Genomic DNA, 21,947 nt, shown 5'->3' with positions numbered 1-21,947 from the left:
ATGGTCATCCTCTTCGGTGGCATGAATGACTTATTTTTGTGAACAAATCATCACAGGGAGTAATGTCGCCAGCTGCTTGCCACAAACTAAGCATCTTAACGCAGAAAATGACTTGAATTCTTTATGCTTCTGCAAGCACAAAATTGGGAACGATGAGCAAGATGCGAATTAGCTCAGGAAGCTGGTTTTAATTCTGCGTATTAATAGCTGAAGCCGAAATGGTTCAGGCATACATGGATCATTCATCCTGCCAGCCTGCAGGGAGGTAGCAAAGGAATTAGAGAAAGATGCCATTTCCAAAGAGGATTCTAGATGTGTTGGGATCGATACATGTTTGGATCGCGAAAGAGTTCCTTCTGGAACAATGAACCTATCCCTGTCAGTGACTATTCCTGGTTATTACCACCAGTCAGTTAAAAGACAAAACGCGTGGAAAGAGAACCAGGTGTAGGCTATGTGGGAGCCTCTTTAAGAAATAGAATACAAAGTTACAAACTACCACAGGAAAGGAATGTTTATCTGGAATGAGACAAGACATCACAGAAACTTATGAATTCTTTAAAAGCTGAACAAATGCTACAAATATCACAAAAACCAGAAAATAATATTTTTATTAACTCCCTGACAAAGTCTATAATCTTTTTTTTCCTTTCAAACTCTTAGTGGCTTACTCTTTGATTATTTTTCCATATGATGACACTTTTGTAATATCGTTTTCTCTGGAGAGAATGGAAATGCAATTTGTCTTCTAGCGTGGCGGATGGAAATTTGGTTTTTTATTGATAGGATTGATACGGTGCATGAAACATGCAGCTTTGCAGAGAGACATGCTTGCTCTTTGCAGTGCTACTACAGAGTTCTTTGTTACAAATGCAGGAAATTCAAGTTCTATTTCATGCGTTTCCAATCAAAAAAAGAAAACTATAATGTGGCATATTGATAACACAATATATGCAATTAAATAGTACATCCTGGTAGCACAGAACTTCACCTAATAAGGTGTTTTTGAGAACTGAATGATAGTTTATCATTTCTGATGATTGCAGATATTTCCTGGAGACTGGCTACTGGCTCTGTATATTGTAAACATCCTTCAGGTGCTGGGTATCTTAGGGCCTGGTCAATGTCATAGGGCCTGGCCCTGAACCTTTGTGCTGAGACTTTGAGCGAGGTGGCCCAAAGGAAGGGGTAGTCTAGGGGGGCTGGTGACCAAGTAAGAATTGCAGATGAGACTGCAAACCACAAAAGTAAATGGGACTAAATCTAAACTGTGCCCCCATCTCAACTTCTCATTAAAGGGATCTGCTCCCACACCACCCAGCACCTCTGGTAGGAGAAGTGGAAAGAAGAGTCAGTGGTCTTAACTGACGATGGTGAAAGCACCTGACTTTCCACATTTTATGAGAACAAGTGAACACATGTTGAGTCCTCCCCCCCCCAGGAAAGGGCACCCCCTGAGTGAGGGCTCTGGGGCTGTAGCTTCATTACCTTCTGGTTCTGCCTGGGAGAATACCGCGTTATCGTCTGCAAAACAAACAGGCAGCCAAACCGGCGTTAAAGAAGCACCTTCTGTGTTCCTCCTGCAGCCGTAAGGGTGTAGGGAAAGGTTCGTGTGTTGGAAACCCTGAGGCTGGAGTTACACATCATCTTACTCGCAGAGCAGCTGGCCTATGTGAAAGTTTGCCTGTGGGTATGAATTTCCCATTAAATGATGTTATCGGAATGGTGATAAAAGGAAATAAAATCCAGACAGAGAAGACTATTTTCAGCTTTATGGGGATTGGTATTCCACTCCTGTACAGTGGGATAAGTGCTCTTCAGTACCTGAGAGCACTGACCTCCCAAGGGGCAGCGTTCTTGAGAGTTCTAAGACAAAACAAAGTGTGAGGTTTGAATGTGTGTGGTCTATGTAAATGATTCTCTTTTCAGATTTGTTAAAGAATAGCTATTCAGTTAAAAAAAAAAAGACTTATTTATCTAAAAAATTTTAATATCTGAGTAAACTTAATTTAAAATCATTAGGACCATATAAAAAGCATATCCGTGTGTACTGATGAAGTGTATGGATTTCAAGCAAATATTCCACTTTGGAAAAATGTGGATAAAACAATCGATTGAATTATTCAGCCCAGTTAAACAGGGTCTATGAATCGTTGAGAAAATACATTGTTTGAAGTGGTATGAGATATAGCACGGTTCAATTGGATTCTGAATCCATTCACCTCTGCACGGAAAGGCTCAGCACTACATTTGTCAATACCAGTAAAGAGTATTTAGAGATTGACCAGATTCTCTAAAATTAGGTTAATGGGAAAAAGGATAATTTCTCAGAGGAAAAGCAATGAGAAGCTATATACCTTTTGTTAACATCTGACTTTGTGAAGGGAGTTTCTTAGGAATGCTATCAGGAGCTAAAAGAGGTCAGCCTTACAGAGGATCAGGAGTTCCTAGAAACCCTTTAGAGCATAAACTTTGTTTTATTTTTGAGACAGAGACTCACTATGTCGCCCTTAGTTGAATGCCGTGGCAGCACAGCTCACAATAACCTCAAACTCTTGAGCTTAAGCGATTTTCTTGCCTCAGCCTCCTAAGTAGCTGGGACTACAGGGGCCCGCTACAATGCTGGCTATTTTTTTGTTGCATTTGTCATTGTTGTTTAGCAGGCCCGGGCCAGGTTTGAACCCGCCAGCCTGGGTGTATGTGGCTGGCGTCCTACCCACTGAGCTATAGGCACTGCTCCATAAACCCTGTTTTTACGATGTTATCTTTATAGGAGCAAACTCAAGGCTCTTACTGAAATACATAGAATATCTGGAATACAGATTTAATTTGTAAGTGAAATATAAATTCACATTTAATATAATTAATTACTGTGTATCTTATTGTTCCTTTGAGAATTATATACTGCAGTAAGTCATGGCTCTTTTTCCATGAAGTTCTGCACAGACAGCCCCATACAGATAATCCTCATTAGTTTAGCACAGTGAGCTGGACAAGGACTATTGCTTTGTATGTGGGCCTGGAAGGTATAATGTAGGGAAGCATTCCTTGGTGGTGTGACCTCAATTCGTCTGGCACTATGAGGACAGTTCTTCTGTTCCCTTATCTCTAGGATTAGGCTAGAACCACCCTCAGCAGCTATGAAGACAAAATAAGTTTATATTCATAAAGCACTCAGAACAGAACCTGGGATGTAATAGCCAGAGAGATGAGGACACACATAAGTACTTTTATCTTATCTATACCCTACCAGCTAAGATTTTTGTGTATGTAATACACCTTCTTAGAATTTCTATCAGAAAAGCAATAGGAGGCCAGGCACAATGGCCCACGCCTGTAATCCTAGCACTATGGGAGGCTGAGGCAGGTGAATTGGCTGAGCTCACAGAGTTTGAGACCAGCATGAGCCAGAGTGAGAACTCACCTCTAAAAAATAGCCAGGTGTTGTGGTGGGTGCCTGTAGTCTCAGTTACTTGGGAGACTGAGGCAAGAGAATCACTTAAGCCCAAGAGTTTGAGGTTGCTGTGAGCTGTGACGCTACGGCACTCTACCCAAGGTGACAAAGTAAGACTCTGTCTCAAGAAAAGAAAAAAAAAAAAGCAATAGGAATACTCTATGGCCCTTTCTTAATGCACACTGAGGGTTTTGTTCTCTCCTTGGGGAGGCCAATGCACCTGACTTGTTTCATATTCTTTTCAGGCGACACATTCTTTGGCAAATAGCAATTGCCTGATCAACACTTGGTTTATGAATGAAGGAAAAAATAAAAAGAGGGATTTTTGTCTAAGCTAAGAAAAATACCAGACCCTAGTCAGACAAGACCTGCCACTTTGGATTCCTGGGACATTGATAGTGACCTGAGGGACTAAGTGTTTTATTACTCTCTGTCCAGCGGTGGTTCCACAGATGGTAAGGCCGATCACTGTATTAAAGTCTGTGTTTGCTTCCCTCAGCAAAAAAAGTTCACCATCACAAGCAGTGTCACCGGGAAAAAGCACACGTTTGTCACCAACTCAGCCAAGACCTGTAAATATCTACTGGGTCTCTGCTCTGCCCAGCATGGGTTTAATGCACAGATGGGCTCTGGGCCTTCTCCCCAAGTTTTAACTGGTGAGTAGATGCTGTATTCTCAACGTACACGTTGGCAAGTTTGTTCTTTTATGAAACAACTTATATAAAGAGATACTAATACAGTTGATTCAGAAACCTCTAAAAAGTTGCAAATCTCACCCATGAACTATAGAAATGACAGTGCAGATGAAATACAATTTTATTTTCTCAGATTGGCAATCACTAAAATAAATAACATTGGGCAGGTAAATTGATATGACCTTTAGTTAGTGCAATTGGTTCTATGTAGGAAAAGCCTTTTAAAAATGTTCATGTCCTCTTAGGTATTACTTTTACTTTTACTCAGAAATGTATTCTGAGGTAATCAGCAGAGAAATACACAAAAGTTTAACGTCTCTGTCCACTAGGGCAATGTTTATTAACAGTGAACTTTTGGAAGCTATGTAAGTATCGAAAAACAAAAGAATGGTTACATAAACCACAGCACATCTATAAAATTTAGACAGTAAAATCAGTTTTAGGGGAATGATGATGTGTGAACGGTACACGACACGTTTCTGAGAGAGCGGCTATGATTACTTTTAATGATTACTTTTATTTTCTTTGCTTTGCTTTTAAATAGTGATGGTAGTGGTAAAAGTAGGAAATGTAAAGGACTGGGGAAGAAAGAAGACACGGAGGAGAGGGAGGGAAGCAAGGGCTGCAGGAAGCTCCAAAACAGGCATAGGCCATAAATCAAATCAGGTACACAGCCCAGGTGGCGGGGACCAATCAAAAGTTCCCACACCTCCACCCTGGCAAAAACTCCAACAACAAGCAAACAACTGACCTATCAGAACCCTAAGACCTCCCTAGTGACCAATGAGTGACCGGACACTAGCTTCTTCCTCAGCTATCTTCTTTAGCATTTTATTGCAACCCATAGTACTTTGCGGGAAAATGTATAAAAGTTTCCCTGGCCTTTGTTTAGGGGCCGCTCCCCACTGTTTCTGCTTTTCTCATGGGAGTGACCCCAGCATAAGCCTGATAAGAATAAACCCCTTGGGTTTTCCATGTGTGAGTATGGACTCTCAGTGGTAATTAGTTTTGCCCCTAACAGTTTCTAAGTCAGGAAAAGCAAGTTGTCCGGCACCATCTCATGGCACTTTCTTCGATGATAGAAGTATCTACAGAATGTGGGAGTTGGGTAGTAGCAGCTACCTTTTGAGTACTTGAAAGGTGACAAGAAGAACTGAGGAATTAAATTTTGAATTTTATTAAATTTTCATTAATTTAAATTTAAATGACCACGTGCGTCTATCGTACTGGAAAGCCCAGATACGGACACATGATACTGATTTGGTTAATATTAACATGTTACAAAGTAAGCAAGCTAGAATACAGAAATGAACTACACCAAAAAATTCCTAGTTACCTTTGAGTTAGGTACACATACAAGTTTGTTTACTGTTTTATATTTTTCAGTATTTAATATACTTTCAACAGTGAATACATATTATTGATATAATTAAGAAAGAGGCTATTGGTTGAAAGATGGCCACACGTCACATAAGACTAGTTAATCCTTGTTGAGCATTTAGGAAGTGCTACAGAGCTGTTTACTATTGTTCTTACTACAGTTTCATGACATTATGCTAGGTGCTTACATGAATGATCTCATCTATGTTCATAATATATTGTTTTCTCAAACTACAATTGTCCAGCAGCCCCGGGCCAGGCATCAGTGGTACTGAGAGGTGCAAACTGACAACTTGGAGAAGTTTAATAACCTGCCAGCTGCTTGGTGGCAGGGCTAAGATTGGACTCTGTGACTCTTGGGGCCCAGTGCCTGCGTTATGGCCTTTTAAAATTAACCAGAGCATGAATGTGAGCGCTAGAGGAACTTGGCTTTGAGCACTGGCTTTATTGCAGTCGCTGTTGCTCTCTACACATTATTTCTTCTTTGACGAAAGAAGAATCTACTACAGTGTGGTTTTTGCCCTTCACGTTCAGAGACCTGAAGTATGCATGTTACTTGGGAGCTTGCTATGGATGGAGACTCTCAGGCCTCACCCCAGTCCAATTAAATAGGAATCTGCTTTTTATTTATTTATTTATTTATTTAGTGATTTTTTTTTTTATTAGATCACAATTGTGTACATTAATTCTATCATAGGATACAGTGTGTTGCTTCCATATACAGTTTGAAAAACTCTCATCCAACTGGCTAACATAGCCATCATGTCTTTCTCATAACTGTTGTGTTAAGACATTTATATTCGACCTTTAGACAAATTCACATGTACCCTAATAGGAGAAATCATAGGCGTGATCCCCACAATATCATTCTCATCACCCATAGGAATCTGCTTTTTATGAAGAATGGGGGCCATTTGGATGCACATAAAGTTTGAGAAGTACTGACTTGGAATGTGGCCTGTGGATTCTTATGGACTAGGGGAGTGTCACATATGAGCTGTGTGACTTTGGGCAACTCCTTTCCCCTGTCTGAACCTTAGTGTCCCCATTTGAGCACATGGGCCATCTTGTGGGTTTGTGTTGTGCTCCAGGTGTACAGTGTTTCCAGTGTGACGTCACGGTCCACGTTCATATGAGAGCACTAATGGTGACTCCTGTTCAGTGCTAGCTGTTCCCTTGGGTCCTGAGCCCTGATGTAGGAGTTAGAATCATCTGGGAAACAAAACCGCTGAGCTTTCGGTTGCAGAATAAAACACAGAAAATAAAGGTAGCACATCATTTGCAGCAGGATCAAATAAACATATAAACATTTCCCTGAAACCACAGGGTGGTGACTCCAGGATGTTTCCAGGGAGCTGGAGATGACAAATGTGAATTAATTATATCTGACTTACCTGCTATTGCTGAGAACAGAGTATGAAACACCATCAATATTGCTTTTATTGCCAGGGTTTCAGTGACTGTAAAATATTTATAAAGACTCCAGGAGCTCACTTGTGAAATTAGTCCTTCCAGACCTATTTTGCTCATAATAGACTGTTTCTTCAAACCACAAATTCTGTCTTAGGAGTTCTTGGGAACCTAACATTTATTTGCATTAAAAGGATTCATTTAGATAATTTTCCTTGCCTTAAAAAATATCTTTATACGAGGGTTCACTTCTGTGGTGTATCTTACAAGGGTACAAGTGAATCTTTCTATGAGTAGAATAGGAACGTTTTAACACAATAACTAAGAAAATTACATGAAGGCTATGTTGACCAGTTTGATGGAAGTGTTTCAGATTGTGTGTGAAAACACCACACTGTACCCCTGAAGTGCATTAATGTACACAGTTACCATTCAATTAAAAAAAAAAAGAAAAGAAATAATAAAAAAAAATTAAAAAAATATATCTTCATACCAGCCTAGCCAACAGAGAAACACCCTGTGTCAAAAAAAATACATAAAAATTAAAAAAAAATTAAAAATGTTTTCATATGAGAAACTCTCTGCAGACCCCATTTTCAGTGACTGCAGGCAGTGCCACCCAACGGCCCGACACAGTCCCGAAGTTCAGCCTGTCCACAGTTGATCTCTTCCTCCTAATGCAACTCCCTCCACTGTAGTCTTTGTCTTTTTCAAATGGAACCACCCACTGTCCCTGCAGGACATGTGAGGGTCTGGTTATGCACCCTCTCTTTCCATCCCACCTGCCGTGAAATACTCCCAAACGGGCTTCCTGCTTGGATTCATGTCTCTTTTACTAACCTTCTCTCACCCTTCAGAATGACCATTCAAAGGAACCAATCCAATTGTGTTTTTCTATACTAAAAAGTTGTCAGTGGCTCTCTGATGCCTGCAGGGACAAGCCCAAACTTTTTAGGATGGCACATCAGACTCTCACCAGTCTGGCCCCAACCCTAAATTATCTCTTGCCCTGACTCCTTCCCTCTGCTCTCCAGCTATGCTGTAGGCTGCTAAACATACCAGGAAGGTTCAGATTCAGGGTCCTTTGGGCTCAGTATATCCTCTGCGTGCAAGGAGGTTCCTAACCCCTTGCAGGCTCAGACCCCCAAGATAAGCCTGATTCTCTTTAAGTATGTTTACGAGAGCATTCTCCTCCTTGAAGGCTTTCCTTCAAGGCTAGCTGACTGGCTCCAGATGTAGTGGACTATTCCCTCTTCTGTGCAGACCTCTGTCTTCTCCACTATAGTGTTCTGCCACTTCTGTTTGTGGAGATCTCTGCGTCTAGTCTGTGGTAGGCTGGGAGCTTTGTGAGGGCAGGCACTGCTTACAGCTTCAGCATGGAACAAAAGTTGCCACATGGGAAGTGGTAAATACATGCTTTTGGAGTACGGGGATGGATGATGTGTATGAAAATACAATCATACACTTAACCCTGTGCTTTTTTGATATTTAGCTTGCTTTTCAATAGGCAATATCTCTGTAAACATCATTGGAAGTTAATATTTGTTGTATCTTGTGTCATTTCTTTAAGCCAGAGGTTCTCAACCTGTGGGTTGTGACCCCTTTGTGACAATGAAAATACATCGCGGCTTTAGGAAGGTTGAGAACCACTGCTGTAAGCTATAACTCAGGAGTGTAATTGCAAGAGCCAGGGCGTTTGTAAGGCTGTTGCTACCTTCCTGAGTGCCACTCCCAGGCCCACTCGTCCTGCCTGTACTGTTGCAGCCTTGCTGGAATAGATATAATCATGTTTATCTTTGTTCATTTGGTAGGTAAAAATGATTCCTCTCTGGTGCTTTATTTTGCAGTTCTTTGATTGTTGAGAAGTTGAACACTTTCCAAATGTTTCTTAGTCATTTTTCTATGAATTGTCTCAACAAACATATTACTTTGTAGTTATATTTGGCTCCCTGGGGAGAAAGACAAATCACTGAGCTTTTATACATGCATAATTTCAGGACTAAATCAAGCAGGATCTGTCAGCCCTGCAGAGTGAGACTCAACCCCTTCCCATTGGTAGCCTGGGGGGGGGGTCCAGGACGCTTTCAGCCGGTCCCCCATGAAACACTGGAATTAACTAGGAGTTCAGCCCCTGACATCTAGATGAATTTAGACAGTTGTCAGCTATTTTGCTGGTGCCACAATTATGCTGTGAGCCATGCACGGCCAGGAAACGGAACCCATCCACTCTCCTTGGTTTGCCAGTAGCCTTGAGACATTTTTGACAATCCTATTTTTCCATTCTCGAAAGGCTGTCAACTCTTGGCTCTTCTACCTTCCAACAAATCCTCCCTCCACTGTTTATCCACCTGATCAGCCCCATGAAGCTGGGGCCTCATAATGATGCTAGCACCCAGGCCGCCAGCCTGCCACTGCATGCTGAGTCCCTCATGCCAAGTGCTTGACATCTGGGGTCTCATTTCCTGACCTCACCACTAGGCCCCTGTCCTGTCAACTGAGCTTCCTCCTTCAGTCCCCAGCTTCTTGCAGACCCCTGGGGCTTTCACTCTTCTGCTGCCTTCTGTCAACTCTGCCCTATCACTCTAATCTTGGTTCTATCTTGCTTTGAATCTGTTAACTTCTCTGCCTGAGATTCTGCCTCCACTGTTTCTGCTACAATACGCCCCATGGGTATTAATATCTGTTAGTAGCTATCGTAATTTAGTCTAAGGTGAGCACAACGCTGCCCCTGCCTCAGATGAACTTCCTCTGCTGCTGCCTTTGTCTTTGTGTCTTTGGCACCTTCATTTTTCTGCTTGGAGTGTGGAGTCAGCTGGTTTGAGTATGGGTCCTGCTCTATCACTTCCTAGCCTTGGGACCATGAGCAAAGCATCAACTCTCTCAGCCCCAAGTTTCCTCATCTGTAAAATGGGTGTATATAATATCTACTCCATAGGGTTAAATGAGACAATACAGATAATGTGCTTCATATGTCCCTGGCACGTAATAAGTGCTCAGCAAATAATCGTTGTTAGAGTTGATGTTACCGTGTTGTTCCTGTTTCTGGCCAAGTGCAAGCTTTAAAACAAGATACTATATGATTTGTGCAAAAGCCACAGGTCATATTCAAGTTATTCATATTCCTCCATTCTTTCTTGCCTACTGCATGTGAGGGATGGTACCATGATGTCTCCTGCATGCTGAAAATTCTCAAAAAGTGTTTTTTTAAATCTAGCTTTTTCAGTGGGCACAGCCCTGGCAATGAATCAGACACCATTGGAGGAAAGAGTCAAGTTCTGTTTGAAGAAATAAATGCCCACAGACACCTCTGAAGTGGAGGCATTTCAACACGCTATAGATGTGCATATGTATGAGCGTGTGTGCCCTCCCCTTCCCCAGAAATCCAGAGCCCCACGATCTCCATGTGTCTGACCGTTCTTTCTTTCTTGGTTTTAGCAAGGAGCAGATGGTCAGAATATAGTCATCATTTTCCTTTTTCAGAATACTAACTTGGCGTTGTGTAAAGCCTCATTAACTTAAAGGATCTATTTACTGAATCCCAGTTGTTTATGAAAAATAAGAATAGTGAAGTGGGGAGTAACTCACTTCCATGGCCTCAAGTTCAGGATCTCATTAGAGTCATTTATGAAACCTTTCTGCATGAAGGGAGAAAGGAAAGTGTCAAAGCCTGGTGCTCGTAACATCTGATACACATTTATATTTCAGGAAATAGGACCTTACATTAAATATTACTACCATGGCAAACTAAGCCGTGCAGAGATTAAAGACTGTACTCCACAGGGCAAAGCCTAACCCTGAGAGCCCAGGTGATTTGAAGACCCATTTGTTACAAGAACATTTGGAGGGCAGATCTGTAAAGGCAGAAAGCAGAAGGGGATGGGGCCAATTTTATAGGCCTATTGGCTGGAGCCTGACATTCCGGGTCTCACCCTTTAGAACAGGCTCCTTTGGTCTAAGAGTCCTGTTAGCTACAGGGGGAGGCAGAACCTCTTGTCTCTTCCTTCTTCGGTTTCTGAGCTATCTTTGATTAGCAAATGCTAATTAGGAGAACTTGGATTCTCAGGCAAATGCAAGACAAGAGGCAAAATAGCAGGCCTCCAAGTTCCAGAAAAAGACAGAGGGAGGGAGCCTGGGGCTGGGGATGTGTTCCTAGGACAGGAGTGATGGCTCCAGCCTGTGTGTGTGTGTTTATTTTTTTCTCTCACAATTCAGACCATGATAAGTTTGTGCAGTTGGTCAATTTGAGTCCTGCACACTCTGCCCAGTCTAAGCCTCTCACTTGGATTCGGAGATTGTCGTGCTCAGAAAATGAGTTGTTTGCACCCCGGGTGCAGGATGCTGCAGGAGGCCTGCTGAGTACGTCCCTGGATAACTTCCACATAGAAGCCAGCAAGGAGGTCGGGGCAGAAGGCGTCAGAGCCAGGTGGGTTGGATGCATTTGTTCTCTGGGCCCCAACCACCATGTGCTTCCTGCTCTGGAGCAACCTGTACCTGAAGAAATTGTTGGAAGGATGTTAGTTGGCTAAGAAACATCTGCATTCATTGGGCAACTGTCAACTGATTCTGTGGCGATTTGCAGAAGGGTTGAGTCTGAGCTAAATGCTATAGAACAAGGGTCTTGTTCCTCCTACCATGTGCTCCCATTTTTTTCAGTGGAGAAAGAACTAGGTGATAATATGACATTGAAGAGGACAAAATAAACAAGTTGTGATAGGCCTATTTGGCTTCATTGTGAGCCAGATCCTGTTCTTGTGCACATCAACTAATTTAATCCTCATAACTCTGCAAGATATTTCTGTTGCTTCCCCCATTTTATGGGAGAGGCGACCGAGGTGTTAGGATTTGAACCTACATAGCTGGCCCCAGATACTGGACTCCTAACCACTCACTACACTGTGCATCTTCTCTATTGACTGATAGATTGCTTGCAGTTTACATTTTTATGTGAAAATAATGAGCTTATAAATGCAACTTTGCATGATAAGACAATGGTCCCTAAATTTAAAAATAGCCTACGACTTGGGTTATACTTCTTTTGCAAGTTGTATAAATAGCACAGAGTCACAGGCAGCACATGACCAATGAAGGTTGCTGTAGAAGCCTTTTCTGGGGCTTCAGCAGGATGGCATGAATGATTCATTTGAACTGAAACTTGTATCTCTGTCTATGCCAAATAGTTCTTAGAAAATGATTCTCCCAAACTCTGTTAATGCGAATGGGTGTCACTATGCACGTCCAATGCCAGTAACAGTGAAGCAAAGTGTTTTGAGCCTCTATTACTGTGTAACAAACTATCCCGAAGCACAGTGGCTTAAAACAAGAATTTTGTTATTCCATTTCACAATTTTCTGTGTTAGAAATTCAGGCAGGGCTTAGCTGAGGATTCTTCTGCTTCGTGTGTTATTGATGGGAGTCATCATGGGGCTCAGCAGGTGTTGAGCTAGTCTGGAGGATCCAAGAGGACTTTACTCACACATGCTAGTCCCTTGGTGTGGATAGATAGGATGTGATTCTTCCTGGGTCCCTCTCCTTCCCTGTGTAATCTCAGGCCCTCTCCATGTGGGGTGCTCAGCGGGGTTCTGCTTGGCAGCTCTTAGGAGAGGGCCAGTCCTCTTAGAGTCTAGGCCTGAAGCCAGCAGGGTGTCACTTCTGCCATACTCTGGTTAAAATAGTCGGAGGTCAGCACAGATTCAAAGGGAGCAGAAATAGACACCATTTCTTGATGTAGGAGTTTTATTTTTTGTTTGTTTGTTTTGAGACAGAGTCTCACTCTGTTGGCTCTGGGTAGAGTGCTGTGGATTATAGCTCACAGCAACCTTGAACTCCTGGGCTCAAGCGATCCTCTTGGCTCAGCCTCCCGGGTAGCTGGGGCTACCATGATGCCCAGCTAATATTTCTATTTTTAAAGTAAAGATGAGGTCTCACTCTTGCTCAGGCTGGTATCAAACTCCTAAGCTCAAGTGATCCTGGCTTTGGCCTCCCATAGTGGCTAGGCACGAGCCACTATGCCCAGTGATATAGGAGTTTTAAAGGATTTGTGTACATCTTTCACCTATATCCCTCACACTAATGGTACTTTATAGCACTTTATTATTTAAAGGCAGGAGAGCCTTGTGCAATAACATCCGGGGCCCTGGGTGGCTGTGGGAATGAAACCACATTGTAATGCTGAACACAGATCAGGTTTGTGGTGCATATCCTGATGCTGGTGCCTTCCCCCTGGTCTCTAGGAACACAAATTCTCATCAGGGGAACAGAATGGGAGAAGCGTTTAAGGCATAACAGATGTAGCCTTAGGGTGAGGTAATTCCCAAGATGAGCCCAGGGAGGGCTGCATTAGGTACTGTGTTCCCGGCCTCAAGTGATCCTCCTGCCTCTGCCTCCCAGATTGCTGCCAGTCAGTGGGCGAGTCAGTGGGTTCTCCATGACTTGGGTTGATCTTGCTGTAGTGCACAGCACAAACAGGGCAGGGCAGAGTGAGGCCCCGCTCTGCCTCACCTCCCTTCCCTCTGAGGAGCTGCTCCATGCTGCACCTCACCTCTCCCCCTGTTGTGCCCATTCTTCCCTTGTTGGCTCCAGTTCCTCTGAACAGTGCCAGGTTCTGTGCTGAGAGCTGCCAGGCCAGCACCCTCAGCCAGGGTCCAGCTACCTGCAGCCATTGCACAGGTGTGGGCTCTTTGAGGGTGGAGACAGTCAGGTGACTGAGGGCACCAGAATCTTCTCAGGTGTTTGACAGACTTTGCAGGTGAGAGCCGCCTTTTCCAGGCTCTGAGCGCCTGCAGCTTTGCGTCTGTCCTGCCTTCTCATTCTGTACTGTGCTCATCTCTGAATGTCGGTTATCTCTGTGTAGAGCTGACACTAGGCACGGGCAGGACTCTTGATTCGCTATCCTCCTAGGGCCTAGAGCACTTTTTGCTTACTAGAATGCTGCACATTCAGCCTGTGTGATGGCTTCATGTTCACAGTGCCCAACCCAAAGGCCTGTGAGGATCAAGCAGGTGTGTGACAATGTACAGCCTCAGGGCCTTCTGCTGAAAGCAAGAGCAGATGACAAGGCGTCAGGACCCACTGAGAGTGCTGGTGTTTTACACTTATCATCTCATTTTGCTATCATCACAGGCTTGGGAAATAGGAATCTTATTCTCATTCTGTAGATGAGGAAATGGAGGTTTTGAAGGGCCAGATTTCTTACCTGAAGGTGAACAATGGGAGGCTCCTATGACACATGGGTGGCTGCAGTGTCACTTCAGACATAGGCATACTCTAAAACCATCCCTCCTCCTGAACGTTGATGACCAGATCAGCCCTTATAGGATCTGGCTGAGGATCCGCTGAAGGATTGGACATCAGGCTGCCTTCCCCAGGCCTGTGTTCACACTCAGAAATGCTGAGAAGTGGCCTCCAGGGGGCTCTTCATCTTACCTTGTTGCCTTTTCCTGCAGCCCCTGCACTGGCCGGGAGCAGCTAGGGAACACCTGTGTGATCCAGAAGCCAAGTGACTCTCTCTCTGAGCTGCCTGTTCAGAGCCTGTGCACAGGTATGAGTGGGCCGTGGGAAGGTTTGGGATACAGGAAACCTTATGCAGGAAGCTTGCTTCACAGCTTTTGCGACCATTTCATTTTGCTTCCCAGACATTGTCCACAACCTTTTTGTTTTTTTAAATTAGTTTCAAAACTATTTATGATCAGGAAGAAATGTCAGAGTCAGCATTTGGCTTTGGCTGGATATGTAGATAGGAAATGTGTTAGCTTTGACAGAAAGAATCCATGCCCTCTGGTCCAGAAGGACAAATACTTACTGTAGAATAGTATGTTTAGAAAAACGCACTATCTGTTTTAGTTACACTTCTTCACACAGGCCCAGAAGATCACCTTTTATTAGTCACTGAAAAATACATACGGCTTAGACAGTATTCCCCTCTGATATGCCTCCTGGCCAGTTCCCAGTTGAATGTAGGGATAAGGAGATTCCACATGAGGGAAAATAGTTTTGCTTGATGATCAGTAAGCCTGGAGGCTGGAGCTGGAATGCCACCAGGCAGCTCTTTACCATGAACTGTCTGCCAGGTCCCCTGTGGTTTCTGGGGAAGAGAGGGATGTGGAAGGATTGTGCTGTTGGGTCACATTTGGAAACTTTTCTATGTACACTGTGGCAAGCAATGCAGGGACTCATCCAGGACTCCAGCTCACAGGCAACAACTTTAGGGTGCTGGAAAAATAAAACATATCAATAACCCCACCAAGGGAATAAGAAAGAGCATTTCCTTAAAGCAGCATTTCTGGTGTTGCTCACAGGCAACCCAAGCTGGGGAGCACGACAGGGCACCAAGGCTGGCTTGCTGTCCAGGCACCCCCTGATCATTAGTAGTCTAAGATGGGAAGGCTTTGTTGTCTCATTTCTGTGTTTTAGTTTTCATTTTTATTTTCACTGCCAGTGAGTCTCTGTTCATCTTCTGTCTCAAGGCCAATGCAGGGGGGGGAAAAAAAGCTAGTAAATCATACAGGAAACAAGCCCCATTGCCACCCTGCCCTGGCTTCTGCTCTTTAAGCCCAACTATATCAACACTGACCCAGTGAGGCTCACTGGGGATGTTTGTGCAGTGACCCCTTCCCAGTATTACTGGGAGAGTAAATGTAAACTACTTTTGCCTTTAGGAAAGAGAGAGAGAGAGAGAGAGAGAGAGAGAGAGTGCGAGCAGTACTGTTCACTTCTTTTGTATGAGGTTCCAAATAATCTGGGGACAATGTACAATATGGTGCTTTCTTTCTACCTCCAGGGTCACAGAACAACCGGAACAAGAGCTTTACAGCCGAGCCAGGCCGAGAAATCGTTTGTGTGACCCTGAAACGCGATCCCCATCGTGGTTTTGGTAAGAGGGCCTCCCCGCAGGCCAGGCCTGTTCTCTCATGTTAGACAAACAGGGGAGGTGTGTACCATTTTCTCTTTCATCGTTTCTGCTCCCCTCTCCTGACCCTCCTCTCTCAATCTGCCTTTTCAGGGATCATTCCTGCCTCCTCCCCTCCCCACCCGCCCCTTGAACCATCCCTAGAGAGTAATGGGACTTTGGTTTCAATGTTTTCCTTTTAGGCCCAGTACATTTTGGGGGGTGAATCTAAACATACCCACAAAGCCTTTCCCCCCCCCAATGCCCCTAATACTTAGAGTATAACCGTCTCTAGTACGTTTAGATTTTTAGTGATAGAGAAGAGTCGATTTTTTTACCCCCTACTATTGACCACATTGTAAGACCTTAAAAACCACATGCAAATAAGGTACTGAAACAGGGTACTTGATTCAAATCATCCCTTTCCTATCTCTGACTATCTGTTGGAGCAAAAGCCAGTGCATATTTGTGGGTTGTGTTCCCAGCTTTAGCAGTGTCTATCAATGAGGCACTTTTCTCCACGTATTATGTAGAAAGGATCCTCTGAGGATCAAAAGATCTGGGTGCAACTATAACCAGCTAATGTCACTCGGTGACTGTGCAATTTCAAGCAAATGAACTAACCTCTCTGAGCGGCAAAATCATTATCATCTTATCAAATATCACCTTGGATTATAGGTTTTGTCATTAATGAGGGAGATAATGCAGGCCAAGCTGACCCTGGCATTTTTATATCTTCCATTATACCTGGGGGACCAGCAGAGGAAGCCAAAAGGATTAAACCAGGTACATCTTCTTTTGAAATCTCTGGAGGTGCTGCTTTAAGGAACCACTCTCTCTTACTCCCTTGGTGGGTTATTGACATGTTTTATTTTTCCAGGAGGGCAGATACTAGCCCTGAATCACATCAGTCTGGAGGGCTTCACCTTCAACATGGCTATAAAGATGATTCAGAATTCTCCAGACAACATAGAATTAATCATTTCTCAGTCAAAAGGTATGTTCAAACCTGCTTTCAGAAGCTGAAGAGCCCTGTCTGTTCTCAGCAGCCCATTATTACTATGAGGTGCTGGATCTGTAAATCCACATGGATTTTTTTTTTTTTTTGAGACAAAGTCTCATTATGTCACCCTCCGTAGAGTGCTATAGTGTCACAGCTCACGGCAACCTCAAACTCTTGGGCTTAAGCGATTCTCTTACCTCAGCCTCCCAAGTAACTGGGAGTACAGGTGCCCACCACAATGCCCGGGTTTTGGGTTGTAGTTGTCATTGTCGTTGGCCCAGGCTGGGTTTGAACCCTCCAGCTCCCGTGTATGTGGCTGGCGCCCTTGCCGCTGAGCTGCAGGTGCCGAGCCTATTCCCATTCTTTATTGGCCACAGCTGGTTACAACCTCTGTGTGCTCTTCTGCCCACTTGCCTTGCATGACAGGGAGGATGTTTTTTATCGTCAAACAAGTCCTTATTGAAAGCGGCTATCTGGGATTTCTGTAGCTTGGGTTTAGGGATAGCAATCAGCTGGGAAGGAGACAGGGAACTAACTGTTCCTGAAGCTGAATGTGCCCAGCAAGTGTGCTGCTCTTACATGGTGTGCATGTTCCAAAGAGGATTTTTTTTCTTTTTAAAGATGCTTTTCTTCATCATTTAAGTAAGAATGAGAAAGCAACAACTGCTTATATGTAATATTAAAGAATATTATTATTATGTTTACTTGGGACAGGTTTTGGGGACTTGATAGAGGTAAATGGGGGGAGCTAACATCCCCCTACCCTGGTTACCTGGGACCACTCTAGTTTTTTGGTTGAATGATCCTGTAAGTTAACAGCAGACGGCCTGCAAATTCAGGCTCCCCGACAGCTTCCTCACACTCTAAGGGCCTGGTACGTTTTCCCTTATATACAGAAATGCTTCATGTCACACCAGCCAGCATTTTCAAGTTTCTAAATGCAGGCACCCATATGCCTTGCCCTCAGAAAACCATTCACACGCTCACTCTTGAGTTTGTACACCCTGCGGTGCAGCTGCCCTGGGCAGAAGCTGCAGGGGGGGAGGTGGAAGTGCTGGGACCTCAGCCATGCACCTTTCATTCTGTGTCTGAGCTGTCCCAGGGGCTGGCCTCTGCTAGCCATCCCTGTGGGTTTTCCCAGCACCGCCACACTTCTTCCTCTGGTAGCCCCGCAATTCCTGCATTTTTTCTCCTCTCCCTCCACTGAGAGGAGGAACCACACTGTCCCTTTCTTTTGTCAAGAAACGCATGTGGGTGAATCACAATTCAATATAGTCAAAAAGGATGGCCTGCTATGACGGGGGTATCAAAAATTGGCACCTGAAGTCTGCAGTGCTCAATCAACAGCCTCACATTAGAATTCCAGACAATGGGTTTCCCACAAAGGCTGGGAATGACACATCCTCTCACTGTGGGGCTCTGGTCACCTGTTGGTATCTCTGCCTTCATCACAGTGGTGTTCCTCGCACAGCTGGGCCTTGGCTGGAGGAAGATGTTTCCATGGTGATGCTGGCTGGGTCTCCATGGGCAGAGCCTTGACCGCCACAATTTTCTACCTGGTTAAGCTGCTGTTGTGAGGACAGCTGGGTTAAAGCAGAGGTCGAGGTCAGACAGATAATAGGCCTGTCGCGAGCAGCCACTGTGGTCTACAATAAATTGAGTTTTAATTGCCCATAGAAGGTCTCCTGGCTCATACATTTAGTAGGGAGGACATTTAGTATGTGCTCAGCTTGACTTTTCAATTCAAACATAAATCCCATCCTCATCTCTCATAGTCTGTATGGAAAGCAAATGAACAGATGCTTACAGTATTGCCAGAAAGACAATGACAGTGCCATCTGTGAATGAAATGGCCAGGAATGCAGCCTGATGAAGCAGTGGCCCTACTGCTCCCTGCTGAGTACCTTTAGATTTGAGTAACTTCAAATCAAATTCATTAAATCAAATGTATTCAAATCAAATTCATTCAGCATGTGCCCATTCCCTGGGCACTAATGAGTCTATCTCAAAAGTACTAAATCTCCCTGTATATTTATATATCTAGGTCTAAAGAAATCTAACGATTATGCATTCCTCCCACATATATTTGTTGAGCAGCTAATATTAACATATTAACAGTAGGAACATTTACTGAGTCTCTACCATGTACTAAGCTGTGTGTATATATATGTGTATATATAGATATATATGAGAGTTACATACATATATAATATATATGAAAGAATATATATTCTTGTATATACATATATATATTTTTATCTTTCTCTACATATGTAAAATCCTCTCTGTGTAGAATCTCTCGGCCTTATCAACCTTACAATATCTTTATTGATATTAATTGCATAAGAGTAAATTTATCCTAAATATAAGAAAGTTGAGGTCTGGACATTTTAAATGCCCTGTCCAGGGTTTTACCTGTTGTTTGGTGACCTCATGTTCTTTCTCTGCTCTGTGCCAGGTCAAGAGTCAGACCTGGGGTCAACAAGAATCAGTTGCCCAGCCTTCTTCCACAGGACCCCACAGTCTGGGTATTACCAAGCACCCCCAAAGCACCTGATACATTGGTTTTTGGATCACATGGTGATTACGGATGTGCTCAGTAGAGTCTCCAGGAGGGCTGGGTTTAGGATAGCACCACATTCTGGGATTTGGGGCAAGCAACTTAGTCCTCTTGACTCTGTCTTCTCATGTTTGGACAGGGATAACACCTTTGCAGTGGGTCTGTTGATAAGATAGGAAGATATGTAGTGTATATATATCCCCCCAGATGTGTGTGTGTATCCCCATATGTATGTGCACCCATCATATGATAGGAGCACATTAAGGGAGAGTGGTATTAACTTCGCTGCACCTGTGTTTTTATAGTTGGGTTATGTAATTTCTACTTAGGTTTCTAAATCCCATCCAGCATCTTCCCTTTCTCTATTATACATGCACCATCTTTCACAGGGTGCTAAAGTCATGTTGTTCCCAGCAGCTGTAAAAGATCTCTTTGTCATTGGAGGAGAACGCTACGCCCACAGAGATGCCACTGAGAAGCCAGCCTTTTCAAGCTCTTAACTTCTTCTTGGCTTATTTTTATAGGTGTTTGTGAAAATATCCCAAATGAGGAAAAGAGCACCACAGCCAATTCTGGGGTCATCTCCACGGACATCCTGAACAATGGGCACCAGGGAAGCTTGTCACTGCACGCACAAGACCAGGACAGGACTACTGAGGGCCCAGGAGTGGCTCAGGTGCAGAGCTTCGTGTCCAGGTTGAGGCCTCAGCTCTCCCCTCTGCCACTGAAGGTAATCATCCCTTGGGCTAACTTTCTAGAATTTGGAGGAAAGAGAGCAGGCTGAGCAGTCCGACAGCCTGGCTCCCTGGTCCTTCTTTGGTCTCTATTGGCCTTGTTCCCTCTGACCCTCAGCTTCCTTTGTAAGGGGGCAGCAAGCGCTTACACTGCATGCTTGTTGGGAAGAACATAGAGGCAAGAAGGCAGAGCTCTGAGCACACTGTGTGGACTATGGGGCTCGGTGCTGGAGGCTTTGGTGTCTTTGGACACGAATCATAATTGTTACTGATAATGACATGGAGAAATTGGCTGCTGCCAAGGGCAATGGATGGGCAATCTGGCGTCTCCTATTCTCGGCCTCTAGTTGGTCCTCAATCTGGTGACTCCAGGGCTTTGCTCTTGATCACTACCCCATGGTAGAAGAAGATGAAGTCTCTATCTCCTTGAACACTGAGTGGCAGAGGTTCCCTTGGCCCCTCCAGACCACTTTGGTTTCTCTGTTCTGCTCTGGGCCCTGCATGGGTGACATGCATGGGCTGTGTCATCTCTCTGTATTCTGGTTAGTTCTGGCGGGAGAAGCTCCAATAGGAACCTGCAGGTGGAGGACAGGTGATGACAGGCTTTCCACTGTCTGTGCTGACGAAGGTTGGCTGTGTCCCACTACTGATGGGCACAGCTCTCATCAGGTGGTTTTTGCCATAGGACTCCCTAGGCCCCACCACCTCCTGCTTCTAGCCTCTTGGGTTTTGGGGTGGTGATGCTCTCGGTGTCCAGTCCCACAGTGATCAGTAGCTTCTTACTGGTTTCTCTAAAGGCTGCCAGCACCTCTGACATTAGGCTTTGCATAAACTCTCCTCCCTGACCCAGGCTGGCTGTGTGCTCCTTCCTATTCTTTGAAACAAGCAAATCATGGCACCTCTCCTCTCTCAACCTCATTTCTCTCATTTGTGAATGGGGGTAATGATACCTGGCCACAGAGCCATGGAGACAAAGGGGCTGTGCCCAGTGTAGGGAGGAAACTTGTCCTTTCTTCTACCCATCTTAGATTTGGTGGCCCCCTGTAGCAAAAGCCAGGGAACAGCACACAAATTAATTATATGAGTTTTATGTAACTCAAGAGCCTTCACGAGGCAATGAAGACCTGAAGAAACAGTTCATCCTGTGTGTGTCTTACAGCAGTTATGATGAAGACTGGAGAGCTGTGGAGAAGCATCATAAGTCGAGGGCAGGAGCATAAACTAGGGGAAACTCCGCAAGGCCCATTTTCCAGATTCCTCTCTGTGTCCCTGGGTCTTCAGGGATAAGATCTTCTTTCCTGTGGGTATAGGGACACCTCTCTCTTGAGGGTCTAGGGCCTGCTTCTGGGGAAGGTCAGAAAATCCACCCAGGTGTTATGACCTGCTTCAGTGGAGGCCTTCCTGCGGTGCTGCTTCTCTAGTGTCTATCATATGCCATATTTTGGGGTGGCGTGTCTTGAGCCGCATCACTAGGATCTGGCAAGCAATAGGGCTCCATGAACATTAGTCCCTTCCTAACTGGCCATGGTGTTCACCGAGACAGCACATCCTATGAGAACTGGGTGCAGGGGATCAGCCGGAGAATAATGATAATAGCTGCCACCAATTGGGCATTCAGGTGCATCCTGATCACTTTATATATGTTTGTGCGTGAAAGCATCTGGACAAGCCTGTGAAATAATTATTATCATTAATGCCTCTCAGCTGGGGGACCTGAGGCACAGAGATCATAGGAACACACCCATAGTGCCTCAGGGAGTAAGGGACAGAGCTGGGATTGGAATCTATACGTTGACCTCCGGAGCTGAGACCTTCACGCTGGGATGC

At 44.4% G+C, this 21,947-nt stretch overlaps 1 protein-coding gene across 1 annotated transcript in view; it reads left to right on the top strand.

The window, feature by feature from the left end:
- FRMPD2 (FERM and PDZ domain containing 2) overlaps nt 1–21,947 on the top strand; it is a 102,143-nt gene that overhangs the window by 60,486 nt on the left and 19,710 nt on the right. The window contains exons 15-21 of the mRNA XM_003801673.3: nt 3,954–4,110; nt 11,152–11,362; nt 14,382–14,476; nt 15,716–15,808; nt 16,502–16,609; nt 16,704–16,820; nt 19,911–20,116. Of these exons, the coding sequence (XP_003801721.2) occupies nt 3,954–4,110; nt 11,152–11,362; nt 14,382–14,476; nt 15,716–15,808; nt 16,502–16,609; nt 16,704–16,820; nt 19,911–20,116 (987 nt within the window). The remainder of the gene's footprint in view (nt 1–3,953; nt 4,111–11,151; nt 11,363–14,381; nt 14,477–15,715; nt 15,809–16,501; nt 16,610–16,703; nt 16,821–19,910; nt 20,117–21,947) is intronic.

The sequence above is a fragment of the Otolemur garnettii genome, unplaced genomic scaffold, assembly GCF_000181295.1.
Source record: "Otolemur garnettii isolate 467f Iridium unplaced genomic scaffold, OtoGar3 scaffold00217, whole genome shotgun sequence".
Lineage (NCBI taxonomy): Eukaryota > Metazoa > Chordata > Mammalia > Primates > Galagidae > Otolemur > Otolemur garnettii.
The sequence above is the reverse complement of the archived record's forward strand: the minus strand, read 5'-3'. Positions and strand labels throughout refer to the sequence as shown.